Source organism: Ceratina calcarata, unplaced genomic scaffold, assembly GCF_001652005.2.
Source record: "Ceratina calcarata isolate Rehan_Ccalc_2016 unplaced genomic scaffold, ASM165200v1 scaffold569.2, whole genome shotgun sequence".
Lineage (NCBI taxonomy): Eukaryota > Metazoa > Arthropoda > Insecta > Hymenoptera > Apidae > Ceratina > Ceratina calcarata.
The window spans coordinates 178548-190795 of NW_017176894.1; the positions used below are offsets into that span (position 1 = coordinate 178548).

The 12248-nt window shown below is 38.3% G+C and overlaps 1 protein-coding gene across 2 annotated transcripts; it reads left to right on the forward strand.

Annotated features, from left to right (window-relative positions):
* Positions 1-607: 607 nt before the first annotated feature.
* LOC108629503 (sodium-dependent neutral amino acid transporter B(0)AT3) lies at positions 608-9503 on the forward strand. 2 transcript variants are annotated; one of them, XM_018032228.2, is made up of 14 exons: positions 608-691; positions 2529-2798; positions 2948-3146; positions 3220-3335; positions 3424-3531; positions 3590-3673; positions 3874-4035; positions 4135-4245; positions 4314-4515; positions 4592-4794; positions 4869-5070; positions 5143-5302; positions 5452-5715; positions 5812-9503. In XM_018032228.2, exons 2-14 carry the CDS (start codon positions 2613-2615, stop codon positions 6005-6007), a joined length of 2193 nt encoding a protein of 730 aa, XP_017887717.1. In that variant the 5' UTR covers positions 608-691; positions 2529-2612; the 3' UTR covers positions 6008-9503. The 2 variants fall into 2 exon arrangements, with proteins under 2 accessions (XP_017887717.1, XP_026673045.1); XM_026817244.1 differs by lacking the exon at positions 608-691 and adding an exon at positions 1039-1199.
* The last annotated feature ends 2745 nt before the right edge of the window (positions 9504-12248 follow it).

Sequence of the window (12248 nt, forward strand, 5' to 3'; positions counted from 1 at the left end):
TTATTTTTGGCCAAGTTGCGACTTGCATTACGGTTTTCAAGTACAAGTACTAATACGTTCAAAGAAGAGGTGGATTAAGTCCTAACTCATCTGCCTTGCAAACTAATAATAGTATAATGTAGACGTATTAACAGAAATGCTGTACCATAATGGTAACGATTCCGGAAATGGTAGTAGCATTTCCGGAATCTTTCCGTTCCAAAACGTAATTTACACCATTATGACTCTTACCCCTACACATTTCAAGAAGATAAGAAGGAATAGTTGGAACTGCTTGGATTTTTCGAAAGAACCAATTTCTTCGAGGTATAACTCGGCTTGCTTTCTTCAAGTATTCGAGTTCTAATATATTGACTATAATACTTAAACTTGACTTGTCCCATTAGCATTCGGCTCAAGTAATCCTGTTCACACCCCCTATCAGAATGATTAATGAAACTCGCGAGTTGACCGGGTAGTTCGCGTTGATCGGTTCGTCGTTTGCGATCATCGACCAGTCTTTTCGATGAAAGGGGTTCACGCATATTCCGGTCTGTAGGACACGGAGGCATTGGGGCGCCGGCGCTTGCTATTGATTCTGTCGGATATCGCGACTTCAAAAGTTACCCTCCTAGTAGAGGGTGCCACAGTAGCTAACTGCTCCTCGAACTATAAGGAGGCCCTCGCGCTTTTCTTTATCTCACCCCAACAGGTCAGTGACGAACTTGTAACGTTATTTCGTGACTAAACATCGTTACCCTTTCCGTAATGATCCCTTAACAATTCCAAATCCACGCACGTCTCGTCGTATCGCGAAACCCTTTCGCGGATCAATGGGACCGGTCTGGTCCTCGTTTAAATCGCTCATCCTGGATCGTTCAATGAAACGTTAAATTTCGATTAGCTTCGATATCAATGAATGAAATTGGAATAATTGAACAGTGTTTCTCGGAATCGTTCTTAATCCGGAAAAGTTGTGTAGGATGATAAATGACACTTGATTGGTCCTGCTGTGACGTCAATGGGAACGGTAGTTATAGTGCACGTCGCTCGTGTAAAATTGCCGCCCAATATGTTCACGAATATTTCTTACAGAAGAGACAGAACTTATCTCGTTACTGAAAATGCATGAATATTTTCTTCAGCGTGTCCTGTTTTCTAAAGTATATTCTTATCCAGAAAATCAGTACCAAGAGTTTAGAGAACTGTAGCCGTGTTCGGTGAGTCTGTAGGATAGATATAACTTTTTTTTAATAAAAACTGAGTTTTATGTGAAGCGTAGTTGTAAAATACTTGATAATCCGTAATTTAGTGACGAGGTCTCTTGTATTCGGGGTCAGGGCCATAGCAAAGCTTTAAGGCAAACAAATCTTTATCCCTGCTGGCTGTCCTATCGATGTAAAAAGCGACGCGTGCCAGCTTCTTTGAATAGCATTTTAAAGACATTTCTGTCAAGTACGCTCCTCTTGGAAAGACAAAACGTGTTCGCATGTTGTTCCCTCGTCTATTGTTTACCCTGATCCCATCATTCCTATCGAATTTACGGGCAAGGTTGGATGTTACATAATTGTGACAGTAGATTCCCATAAGTTCACTGAACGTTAGCGATAAGATGTTAAAATTTACTTCTCCTGCATCCAAACCATATTCAGCAGATACATTTAAAAAAATCGTGAAATTAAAAAAGCACACAGATTGAATTTGTCCAGCTAGCCACAGAAATAATGTTTTACTCGTGCAGATAACTTTTGTGGTTGCATAACAAACCGCAGTTTTCTTCTTTTTCATTTAAATAATTTTGTATTTTGCTTGTCTGCGAATCAGAGCGATTTTAAAAATTAATTTTCTTGCTTCCGTAAACTCAATTGCAATTTGTTTTATTGTTTCATCGTCTAATTGCAGATTGTGTGACGTTTTATTGTAATGCAAAATGCTTTTGCGAAGGAAGCTTCGATCGATGTGCACGTGAGATGTGTAGGAGTAGCGAGTGTAATGTGTTGGGTTCGTGGAGCGTGTCCTTACAAATGCGACTTTGTAGCTGTGTAACCTTTGCTCGCGTTCACCGATACAATAAAAACATCAAAAGGACTTCGAATGAAACCCAGTTCGAAAACTTGCCTGAAGCCCACTCGTAATTGCTAAAATCAAGAACGGGATCGTTGGAGTATTAATATTTAATTTGAAAACAGGATCATGTATTATTACGCGCATAGTGCACCGATCTGAATATAATATTACTTGGCAACCATTTACTTATTAAACGATTAAACACATTCGACGTTTAATAATTCGCATACTCCAAAATTAACAATCAGTAATTAAATCCGGCCCCTGCATCGAACAGCTTAACACAATTGCGTGTTCAACGTGAATTTCATATTTAATTATTCATCGAAGCTCCGACGCTTGTACTTTAATAATCTTCTCTTTTTCCTTTATTTACTTATTATATATATATAATCTATTAACAAACGGGAATTGCTCGCTGCTTTTTAATGTTACATTAAATATTGAATATTGTCCGAAGGTAGATATTTTATTTTCAACAGGATGGAGTCCATAGGCGTGCGTAGTATTTCTGTTTGATCTTTTCGACGAAACAGAACCGTGGTCGCACAGGATAGACAGAAACAATGGCGAACACGGCCCACCTTGTCCGCCGGCAAAGCTCGCGCGACCTGAAGCCCCAGAAGAGTGTCGACAAACTCGAGATGAAGGAGATGAGAGGAAGATTAGTGGTGGACAATAGAAAGACTAACACCACTGCCAATTACGGGGCCACGAACGCAGCCTTTGAGGACTCCAGTCCTAATACGAAAGTGATTATCCAGGATCTCATTACTTTAGAACCAATACACCAAATAGATCTCTATGGCGAACGCGTGGATTTCGTTTCAAATAAAACCAGTTTACGCTTTTGAAGATATACTCAGTTTATTTCGATAATGACTACTTTTGATCATTTCAGAATAAAGCGAATAATGGGGGCGGGGTCAGTAAAGTACTCGGCAGTAATGAAGGGAAAGCAATTTTCCGGCCGGAAGCGGGGGAGGATGAGAGAGAGAACTGGGATAGTAAGCTTACTTTTCTATTAGCGACAGTCGGATACGCGGTTGGGCTTGGGAACGTGTGGAGATTTCCATACCTCGCTCAAAAGAACGGCGGAGGTACATAATCACAAAACAAGAATCAATCGAGTGCATTGACAAATTAATCGTTTGTTTACATTTCCCGGAACAGGTGCATTTTTAATCCCTTACTTTGTAATGTTGGCCATCGAGGGTATCCCCATATTTTATCTGGAGTTGGCGATTGGCCAGAGATTACGAAAGGGAGCTATCGGTGTGTGGAATCAGGTGATTGTTGCACGATGATACAATTCAGATCTGTCGAGATAAACTCGAGAGAGCACTTAAGCATGTAACATAATTTTTCTCTTGGAAGGTGTCCCCGTACATGGGTGGTATCGGTTTAAGCAGCGCTGTAGTATCTTTCAACGTAGCTCTGTATTACAATACTATTATCGCTTGGTGCCTCTTCTACTTCGTTCAAGTGAGTACCCAATCATCACAATTTTAATTAACGCGATTGTTAATCATCCCCTTTTCAGAGTTTCCAATCGAACCTACCGTGGGCTGAGTGTCCCAATGTATATTTCCAAAACGGGTCGTACGCGCCTGAACCAGAGTGTACGGTATGATTAATCTAATCAGTGTTTCGCTATGTTACTATTACTGGACTGCGAATTTTTATGCGAAACGTGTTTTAAATAAACATTTTTTCTATCATTTAGACATTCGTTAAGCTTCCGATGTATAGCTCATAAATGCATAAAATCCGCAGGTTAACTATCGCTCTAATATTTTAATCTACACGCATTTCGTTGATTATCAGGTCAGTAGTCCGACGCAGTACTTCTGGTACCGTACGACGCTGATGATCTCCGAAGACATAAACACCCCAGAATTGTTCAACTGGAAGATCGCTGTATCGTTGGTCATCGCTTGGATTCTCGTCTACATGTGCATGATCAAAGGAATCGCGTCTTCAGGGAAGGTATTCTTTTAAACAGTTCAATGATTGATCGCACGAATTTCTATTGCCTGCCGGTCTGTTTCGCCCGGACAATTTTATAAATTATTATGTTTTTTATAGGTCGTGTACGTGACGGCCACGTTCCCGTACATCGTTCTGATTATCTTCTTCTTCCGCGGCGTCACATTGACGGGGATGGGCGACGGACTTCGTCACCTCTTCACTCCCAAGGTATAATTCATGTAATTTCGATGTAAATACACTAACCGTATTACATTGTAATTAAACGAATTTCTCAGTGGTGGAAAATAGCCGATCCAGTGGTCTGGCTAGAAGCGGGCACGCAGATATTCTTCTCCCTTGGCCTGGCATTCGGCGGTCTGATAGCGTTCTCTTCTTACAATCCCGTGAATAACAATTGTTATCGAGACGCTATCATGGTCAGCTTGACGAATTGTTTCACTTCGATGTTCGCCGGGATTGTCGTGTTCTCCATCATCGGTAATTTCAATTCTCGTTATACTGATTGTCTTATAAACTCGTCACGTATAATTAGAAATTATTTATATGAATGTAGGTTTCAAGGCAACGATGGTTTACGAGAAGTGCTTAGAGGAGAGAAACAGCACTCTTCTGAATATTTATGGCCAAACGGATAGAATACCCGATGAGATACCAGTAAGTGGAACTGTTCTAAATATCTCCACATCGAATGGAACGATAGATAATATAATCATGCCTGAGCTACCTGAATGTGATCTCGAAAAGGAGTTAGACAACGTAAGATCTTTTAAGCTCAGCCGTAAATTAACATTTTTCTGTTTGCCTTGCAAAATCGCTTTTGGTACTTTCAGTCAGCGTCAGGTACCGGTTTGGCGTTCATCATCTTCACGGAAGCGATCAATCAATTTCCGGGTGCACAATTCTGGTCGGTGTTATTCTTCCTCATGTTATTCACTCTGGGAATCGACTCACAGTTCGGTACCCTCGAGGGCGTGGTTACGAGCATTGTAGACATGAAATTATTCCCGAATTTGCGTAAAGAAATACTGACAGGTCAGTAATAATTTTTTTTATAAAGATTTATTGAATAATTATGAGAATAACTTATAATCATTTTTTAAATAGGTGGCATTTGCTTGGTTTGTTGCGTTATTTCGATGGCCTTTGCTCACGGTGCAGGCAGCTACGTTTTTGTGCTGTTCGACAATTTCAGCGGGAATTTTCCACTGCTGATTATTGCCTTCTTCGAATGTATCGCAGTGTCGTACGTGTACGGTTTAAAGAGGTGTGTACTAATACATTTAATACTGTACATTAACTTTTATGTACGAGACATCATAAACTGAGTAGTTTTCTCTTCCATAATAAAAATTGCCTTGTACGAGTCGTAGAAAATAGACGGATGGAATAAAGTGTCCATTATCTGATTTATAGATTCGCGGACGATATCGAGCTGATGACTGGCAATCGTCCAGGCCTTTACTGGTTAATCTGTTGGAAATACCTCAGCCCGATGGCTATGCTGAGTATTCTAATTGCCTCGATCGTAGAGATCATAGTCGACGGAAGTGGATATCCAGCCTGGGTTGCCAGCAGAGGAGAGACGGAGAAGCACGAGTGGCCACTCTGGGCTGTAGTACTAATCGGCATTCTTATACTCGCCTCCGTTCTTTGGATTCCCACAGTTGCTATTTGCAGGTAACTGTTACTTCCTTCATTTTTCAATAATTTGATGTATTTTATAATACATCTAGAATTCTTTTACACTTTGTTTTTTTTTAACTTGTTATATAGACTTTTCGGGATACTGATAATCGAGGATAACGAGAAAGCTTGGTTCCCCGCGGCCGATCTTAAAGAATTTCATGGTATCGTCCCACATGAAGTAACGCCGGCCGAGACGCTGTTATTCTGTATAAGAAGCGACGGGTCGGAGGGGCTGTGTTGCCCGACCGGAGGTCCCAGCGACGACGACGAGGATCTCACCTAGGAATGGTTATCCTCGCGCATCCTGGATTAACACGTGTTTAAGCGGTTCATAGACCGAGAAACAGCACTTTTTTACTTAATATCAATGTTTCGATCGTTAGCGATTAATTTGAACCCGACTAGGTGTTACTCGTGTCATCGTCATTCCTCGTCCCGACTTCAGACTTGACATTACTTTACTCCAGTTTAGCGTGCGCATTAAAAGAGGACATATCGTGTCAATTACATACTCGACGTGACGTTTATACGTATAATAATTCGGTCTGCATTCCTCGTGCGATGAATTCATTTTTTGAGAAGAGATAGGATCTAAAGAACGGGGAAATTCGAAAGTACAAATCTAACGTGACGATTGGCGTTTTATTTTTCATTTGAAACCGTGTCTCTCTGCTGTTTCTCGAGTCTCTGAATCATTTGGCAACGGGTACGCACGTCAATAATAATAATCGGAAACATAAAATGGAAGTTCGCCGTTTCCAATAAGTAAGTAATCCCAGATTAAATTTCGGAAAGTGAATACAAAAACGAATAAGTACAGCAGAAACTGCAAGTTCCGCATTCAAGCTGAACTTACGGTCTCCTTGCTTGAAAGGATACATGATACATCCACGATTCGCTGAATACATAATTCTTCTGATGCTTTGTTTTATTATAAATTTACAAGAAAATACTTTTGAAAAAGGAGAGTAATTTGTTGTCTTTGTACACGTTTTCGGGATGAATCATGTACCCGAACAATTAGCATGTAAACGCGTCATCATAGCATTTGCAATGTACGTTGAGGCAGGCGAAAATCCCGCGATTGCAGATGATAATGATTAGGGTAATATTACGATTAGACTCGAGACAACTTTTACTGCTTAGCAAATTGCAAATAACGTGAGACCTAAGATTAGAGTAGGAGCCGTCCAATGCGCGTAAAGGGAAAAGGGCGTTGCCCCAAATTGTTTTATTAATTTCCGTTTCAGAACGACGTACGTGCGGCGCTACTTCGCTGATCGATTCTCCGTTATGCTCTTACAATTATCACTTATCCGCGATCGAATTCTGTTTAAAAAATCGTGAAACTTTTGACGAACGTATGATAAAAAATATCAATGCTGTGAAGAATCTTTCGAGTGTGACGCGTTCGAATAATTATCGTTCTATTGTAGTCGCCTTATTAATATCAATTAGGTATACTTTCCTATACATATCTCACGTGGCGAATGCAACGTGAAAGTAATTTGTTTTCAAGCATATCAAAAAGGCGAGGGGAGGGATTCGATGGGCAAGTGAGAATTGATCAGCAAGGCTCGATAGCTATACGTTTAATGTGACCATCGAAGCGACATTGAATGCGAAAATTGATTGCAATTTTAGCGCGTCTTCGTCGTCCTGGCGAACTAATCTAACGATAGGGACAATAAAGAATTACTAAAGATTCGATTCACGAGGAATCGCACGACAATAATAAAAATTCGACAAATCGGTGATGAATTCGACAATAAGGTGAAGTTGCACTGTACTTCTCGCACATTTTATGAGGCCTATGAAACCTACGTAAGAGCTAGCAATCGGTAAGGAACAGAGGATTTCATTCGTTTTATTTTCTGCACAATGTATAGACCGTTCTGTCGTTTCTCACTCTTCCCGTTATATTAGATATTGGATTTAGCTAAGCCCCGGGGATTAAATGCAATATATTTAATGGACTCGTCGTTGGTCCAGCGTTAAAGCGAGTTGCACTTGCGTTAATTGCATCCTGAAAGGCCGCGCAAGCAGCTGAAAAGTAGCTCGTCTTGCGTTTCTCAAATATTACGTTCACATAAAGTAAGATAGGACATTTCTTAGAACATTTTACACAATGAAATCAGTCTCCTTCGTGGAAGAAAACGACGTTGAGAATGCGAAAACAAGAATTCTGAATACGTTTGAAGAACGGGAAACGACGTCTATCGTCTACATAGCAGAGGGTAGGGCAGTAGCGAGATGCACTCTAATCGCGTCTGTTTGTACTTCGGATCTCTCTATATTTTGTATCTAACGTTTCAGTCATAAACTTACTGTGTGTACATTTTAATTCGAGTCAAAACATATCTAAAATGAACGAAAGAGATTCATCGCGGAACTCGCACATAAAGTTGAAGATAGACTTACCACCATCATCAATAGTGAAGTAAAATTAGCCTGTCTTCTGGATTGATAGTTAAACAATAATCCTCGGTTGAGAATAACGCGGTGACATAAATCATTTTCCTTATTTATTTTCAAGAAGGTGCTAAACTACAATAATGTAAGAGTGATTTAATACGAGATACACGTGTACGTATAGGCGTAAACGAAATCGTTAATACTTGTTAAGATCCTGTTATCGAATATTCGATCGACTAACGGCCTCTGACAAATTAATTATGTTGCTCCCGAACCGGTTATAGCGATTTACTTGTACGTATATTATATTACTATACTCGTATGGAGTAGAGTTCAGCAAAATGTAAATAATTGTTAAAGTGTCTTTTAAACTGTAAATTGACAATAACTTGCGGGACAAGGAGCTGCCGCCTGGAAAACATGATGAATATTCCCTTCCAAAGAATAGTACAAATTTTCTTTCACTATATCGTCATGTGTTTCGTATGGATTTTTTCGAACTACGAAACGTACAAACGTCAGACAATAATGCATTCGATGAGGACGATGAGTCAATCCATAATATCTTATTTCTCCATGTCATTACTCGGTGTCTTGAACCCTCATTAAGCTACGTTCGTGTATACAGTGTGCATCGTTTCGTTTCAAAACTTTTAGGCGAGTACAGAAACAGAGATGAATCGATTTAAATAAGTTTCAAAGAACAATTTCGTTCTGAACAACGTTTATCCAAATGAGACAATAAGGAAGGGTTAGTTAATAGGTTAAAGGGTTGATTAATGTATCTTAGTATTGTACTTCTGCACACTTTATACACGCGTACGCTGAATCGTGTAATTTAAAATTCACTTACCGATCTCGATGATTAAGAAGAGAATGTTGTTTCATGTCGATATCAGTCGAACGAACGAGAACTGTCAATGAATCACAAATTAGAAACCACTGCGTGTTTACTCAACGGCCGGAGGCATGGTACTAATGTTTTTAGTTTGAACTCTGTCAGTTTCGTTCATCACTGTACTCAATGAGTTCGAGGAATGTAGTAGGGTGTCGTGTCCATCCATACTTAAGATGCATTTAAAGAGGGTTGTGCATTATTTGAAGAGACACGAGCGTAGACTGTAAAGTTTAGCTTTCGAGGATGATTCACGTTAATTGAAGTTTTATCGAACGATACGTATCAGGTAACCAATATCGATGTAGCTTGCGCAATAATAATTAAGACATATAAAAACGGACGGTAGCTAATGTTATTATATATAAATATAATGAGTATATATACACTGATATTACGTATACGTAAAACTGTACATATATATTGTTGTCAGTTGAATGTTAAAATAAATACCGTGCGTGAACATGGATTTCCTTATTATCGTCATCATTCTTCCGACAACCATAGATTGTCAGAAGTCGTACACGTTGAAAACGTAAATTTATCGATATAAGAATATTGAATTTTTTATTAAAAACCTTTCCAGTCGATAGAAGAAGTCAAGACGATAAAAAATCGTTTTTGGTTCATCCCAATATCTCGATTTGTTCCAGAGATATAGTTTCCAAAGTTTAGGCACAGCGTTTGATCTTACTGACACAGTAACCTAGTTACGCGGATCAGCTGGTTGTCTGTCTAGACCAGTGAGTCGGCTAATGCGCGAGAAGGACAATAGCATTGCAGGAAAAAATAGAGTTTGCCGTTAGACGACTATATCTCCGGAACTAAGAGTTGGGTCGAGATGAATCAAACGGTATTTTAAAGAGGAGGCTTTTCCGCTTCGAACGTCATACGTGTCGTCTGTTTATTATTATTTATTACGAAGCTATGGACCATCAAACTTACGTTTTTTAACCTTCCGTTTACTGTCCGGAATAACGGGATTCGCGACTCTTGATCTCGTGTGTACGCGATGCGCCTCGATTCTCGAACAAGCGTGAGAAAAACCGCAAAGTTACAATTGGGTCCATTTTCGTATAACCATGCTAAATCTACTAGGTATCCAGTGTTTTACTGAGTTCATTAATTACTTGTTTCCTGATATTATGCAAACTTTCACTGTTGCTTTGTAAAAACTAAATTTTTATTAACTTCCGCGTACAATTTTCTATACTAATTTTCCTCCGGTTAAGTGATTAATGAAATTTAATTACTTCGCAAAGTAGGTGAGCAGATACTCATCAAAAAGCAGGACACGCTCTAATTACGTACTTCAAGTTAATTAATTTAGAAATGTCCGATTTAGAATATGAAGATCCTTCTATCTTTCCATTTATCTAATCCTCCTTTTCTCTAACATTTTGGCAGTTGTTTACGAATTATTATTAAATTATTTTATTTTATATTATTAAGAAGTCGGGTAGCTTAAAATGAACGCCCTTTTTTTATAATAGAATTTTAATGTAAATAATAGTCAAATACATAATCGTTATCTTTAAATTACTATAGGTATTCCAAATATTTTATGTATGAATATTACTTTTTATTGACAAATCTCTGTATATTACGATTTATTTTATCACTAATTATTTATAAACTTTTTACATTAGACTTGAATAATAATATTATACAATGTTTCGTTTCGTTTTCTTCGTTCTCTATTCGATCTACCTTCTATGATCCATGAAATGGTGTAATTAAAAATAAACTCGATTGAGCTTTAGAATGATCTTTCTTTTTGAAAGCTTCATCACCAATAGTACGGTTACAACAAATTGATTATAGTGTTTTGCAAACTACAATAAAATATCTTGGACTAGTGAAACAATGTTCGATGCATCCTCTATCCCATTTGGAAATTGTTCAAATTTCCTCAGAGAATCAGCCGTGCGACTTTAAAAAATTTATAAGAAGCGTAACAATTTCTACTTTCAAACGTGACATGCTTTAACAATAGTTACTTCGAAAATGAGAAGTATAGTACGCACAAAGCTCAGCGTGCACATAGTGGAATGACCTTCTTTCTATATATATATGTACATACATACAAATACATTTTCTGATTCATTTTAACAAAAAAAAAAAAAAGAAAAAACAGCAGCAGTGTTATTATTAATAATAATTATGAATAATTATTAAAAAATATTAATAATCCCTCAGTCGATTAACGTGAATGCGAAAAGTTCTAAAATCAGAATAATAAACGGGTAGTGGATTCCTTTATAAATTACACCTGCTCGCCATACATTCTATGCATTCACTCCACCGTCACAGTTTTGTTACAAGTGCCACGATGCGAACACCTTATCTTTAAATGAAAATACTCGGCCATCAGATGTGGTATTTGTTTTCATAATTATCATGGCACTCTCAAGCTAACTTTACCGCAGGAACCAACTTACGTGCGCAACTGCACTGTTAAGGAGCAATTCCGGTGCGATGTTCGAATATTAATTTAATTTTTCTGTTAAATTCAGAGATTTTAGAAACATTAAGCAGGTTCGTCGCACCGATGTAACTCCTTAAGAACGAATTTACCATTCTTAGTACTCTTTACCAATCAATATCCGTCTCTTGTTCAACACTTATAAAACGTCACACGCATTCTTTACTCGTCATCCACCCCCGTCCACGATACGTGTGACTAGCAATAAGTATTACTTTTAAAATGACATAAATATCTCTCATTCGCTAATTGTACACTTCATACTTTCGCCTTCCATCACTCCCTATTTAGAAACACGATTTAAGTGGAATGATCGTTAAAACTAGGAGATTAGAGTATTTAACAATAAAAAAAAGAGAAAGGTCGTTGACAGATATATGGGAAAGCCACTTCACTAATGATAAGACTCTTCCTTTCTCGAATGATAAAATTTAAGTTACCGTTAATTTTTGCGGGAAGAACGAGATATTCCTATGGAAGTGTAATGATTTCATCTTTTTTGGTCGTTCAAATTTATATTGATGATTTGATCTTACAGTTCAGTGGCTTTCACGCTGCAATGTCGATGTGTGTAGTAATAAAACACCGGCGAATTGTAGTATGTTTATACGTTGCGAATGACTCTTATTAATTACTGAGATAAGGCCACTAGTGGATGATACAAATACGATATAAATGTTATAGTTAAGCATGGATCCAAAGCAACGGTTAGCGACTACATAGTATGTC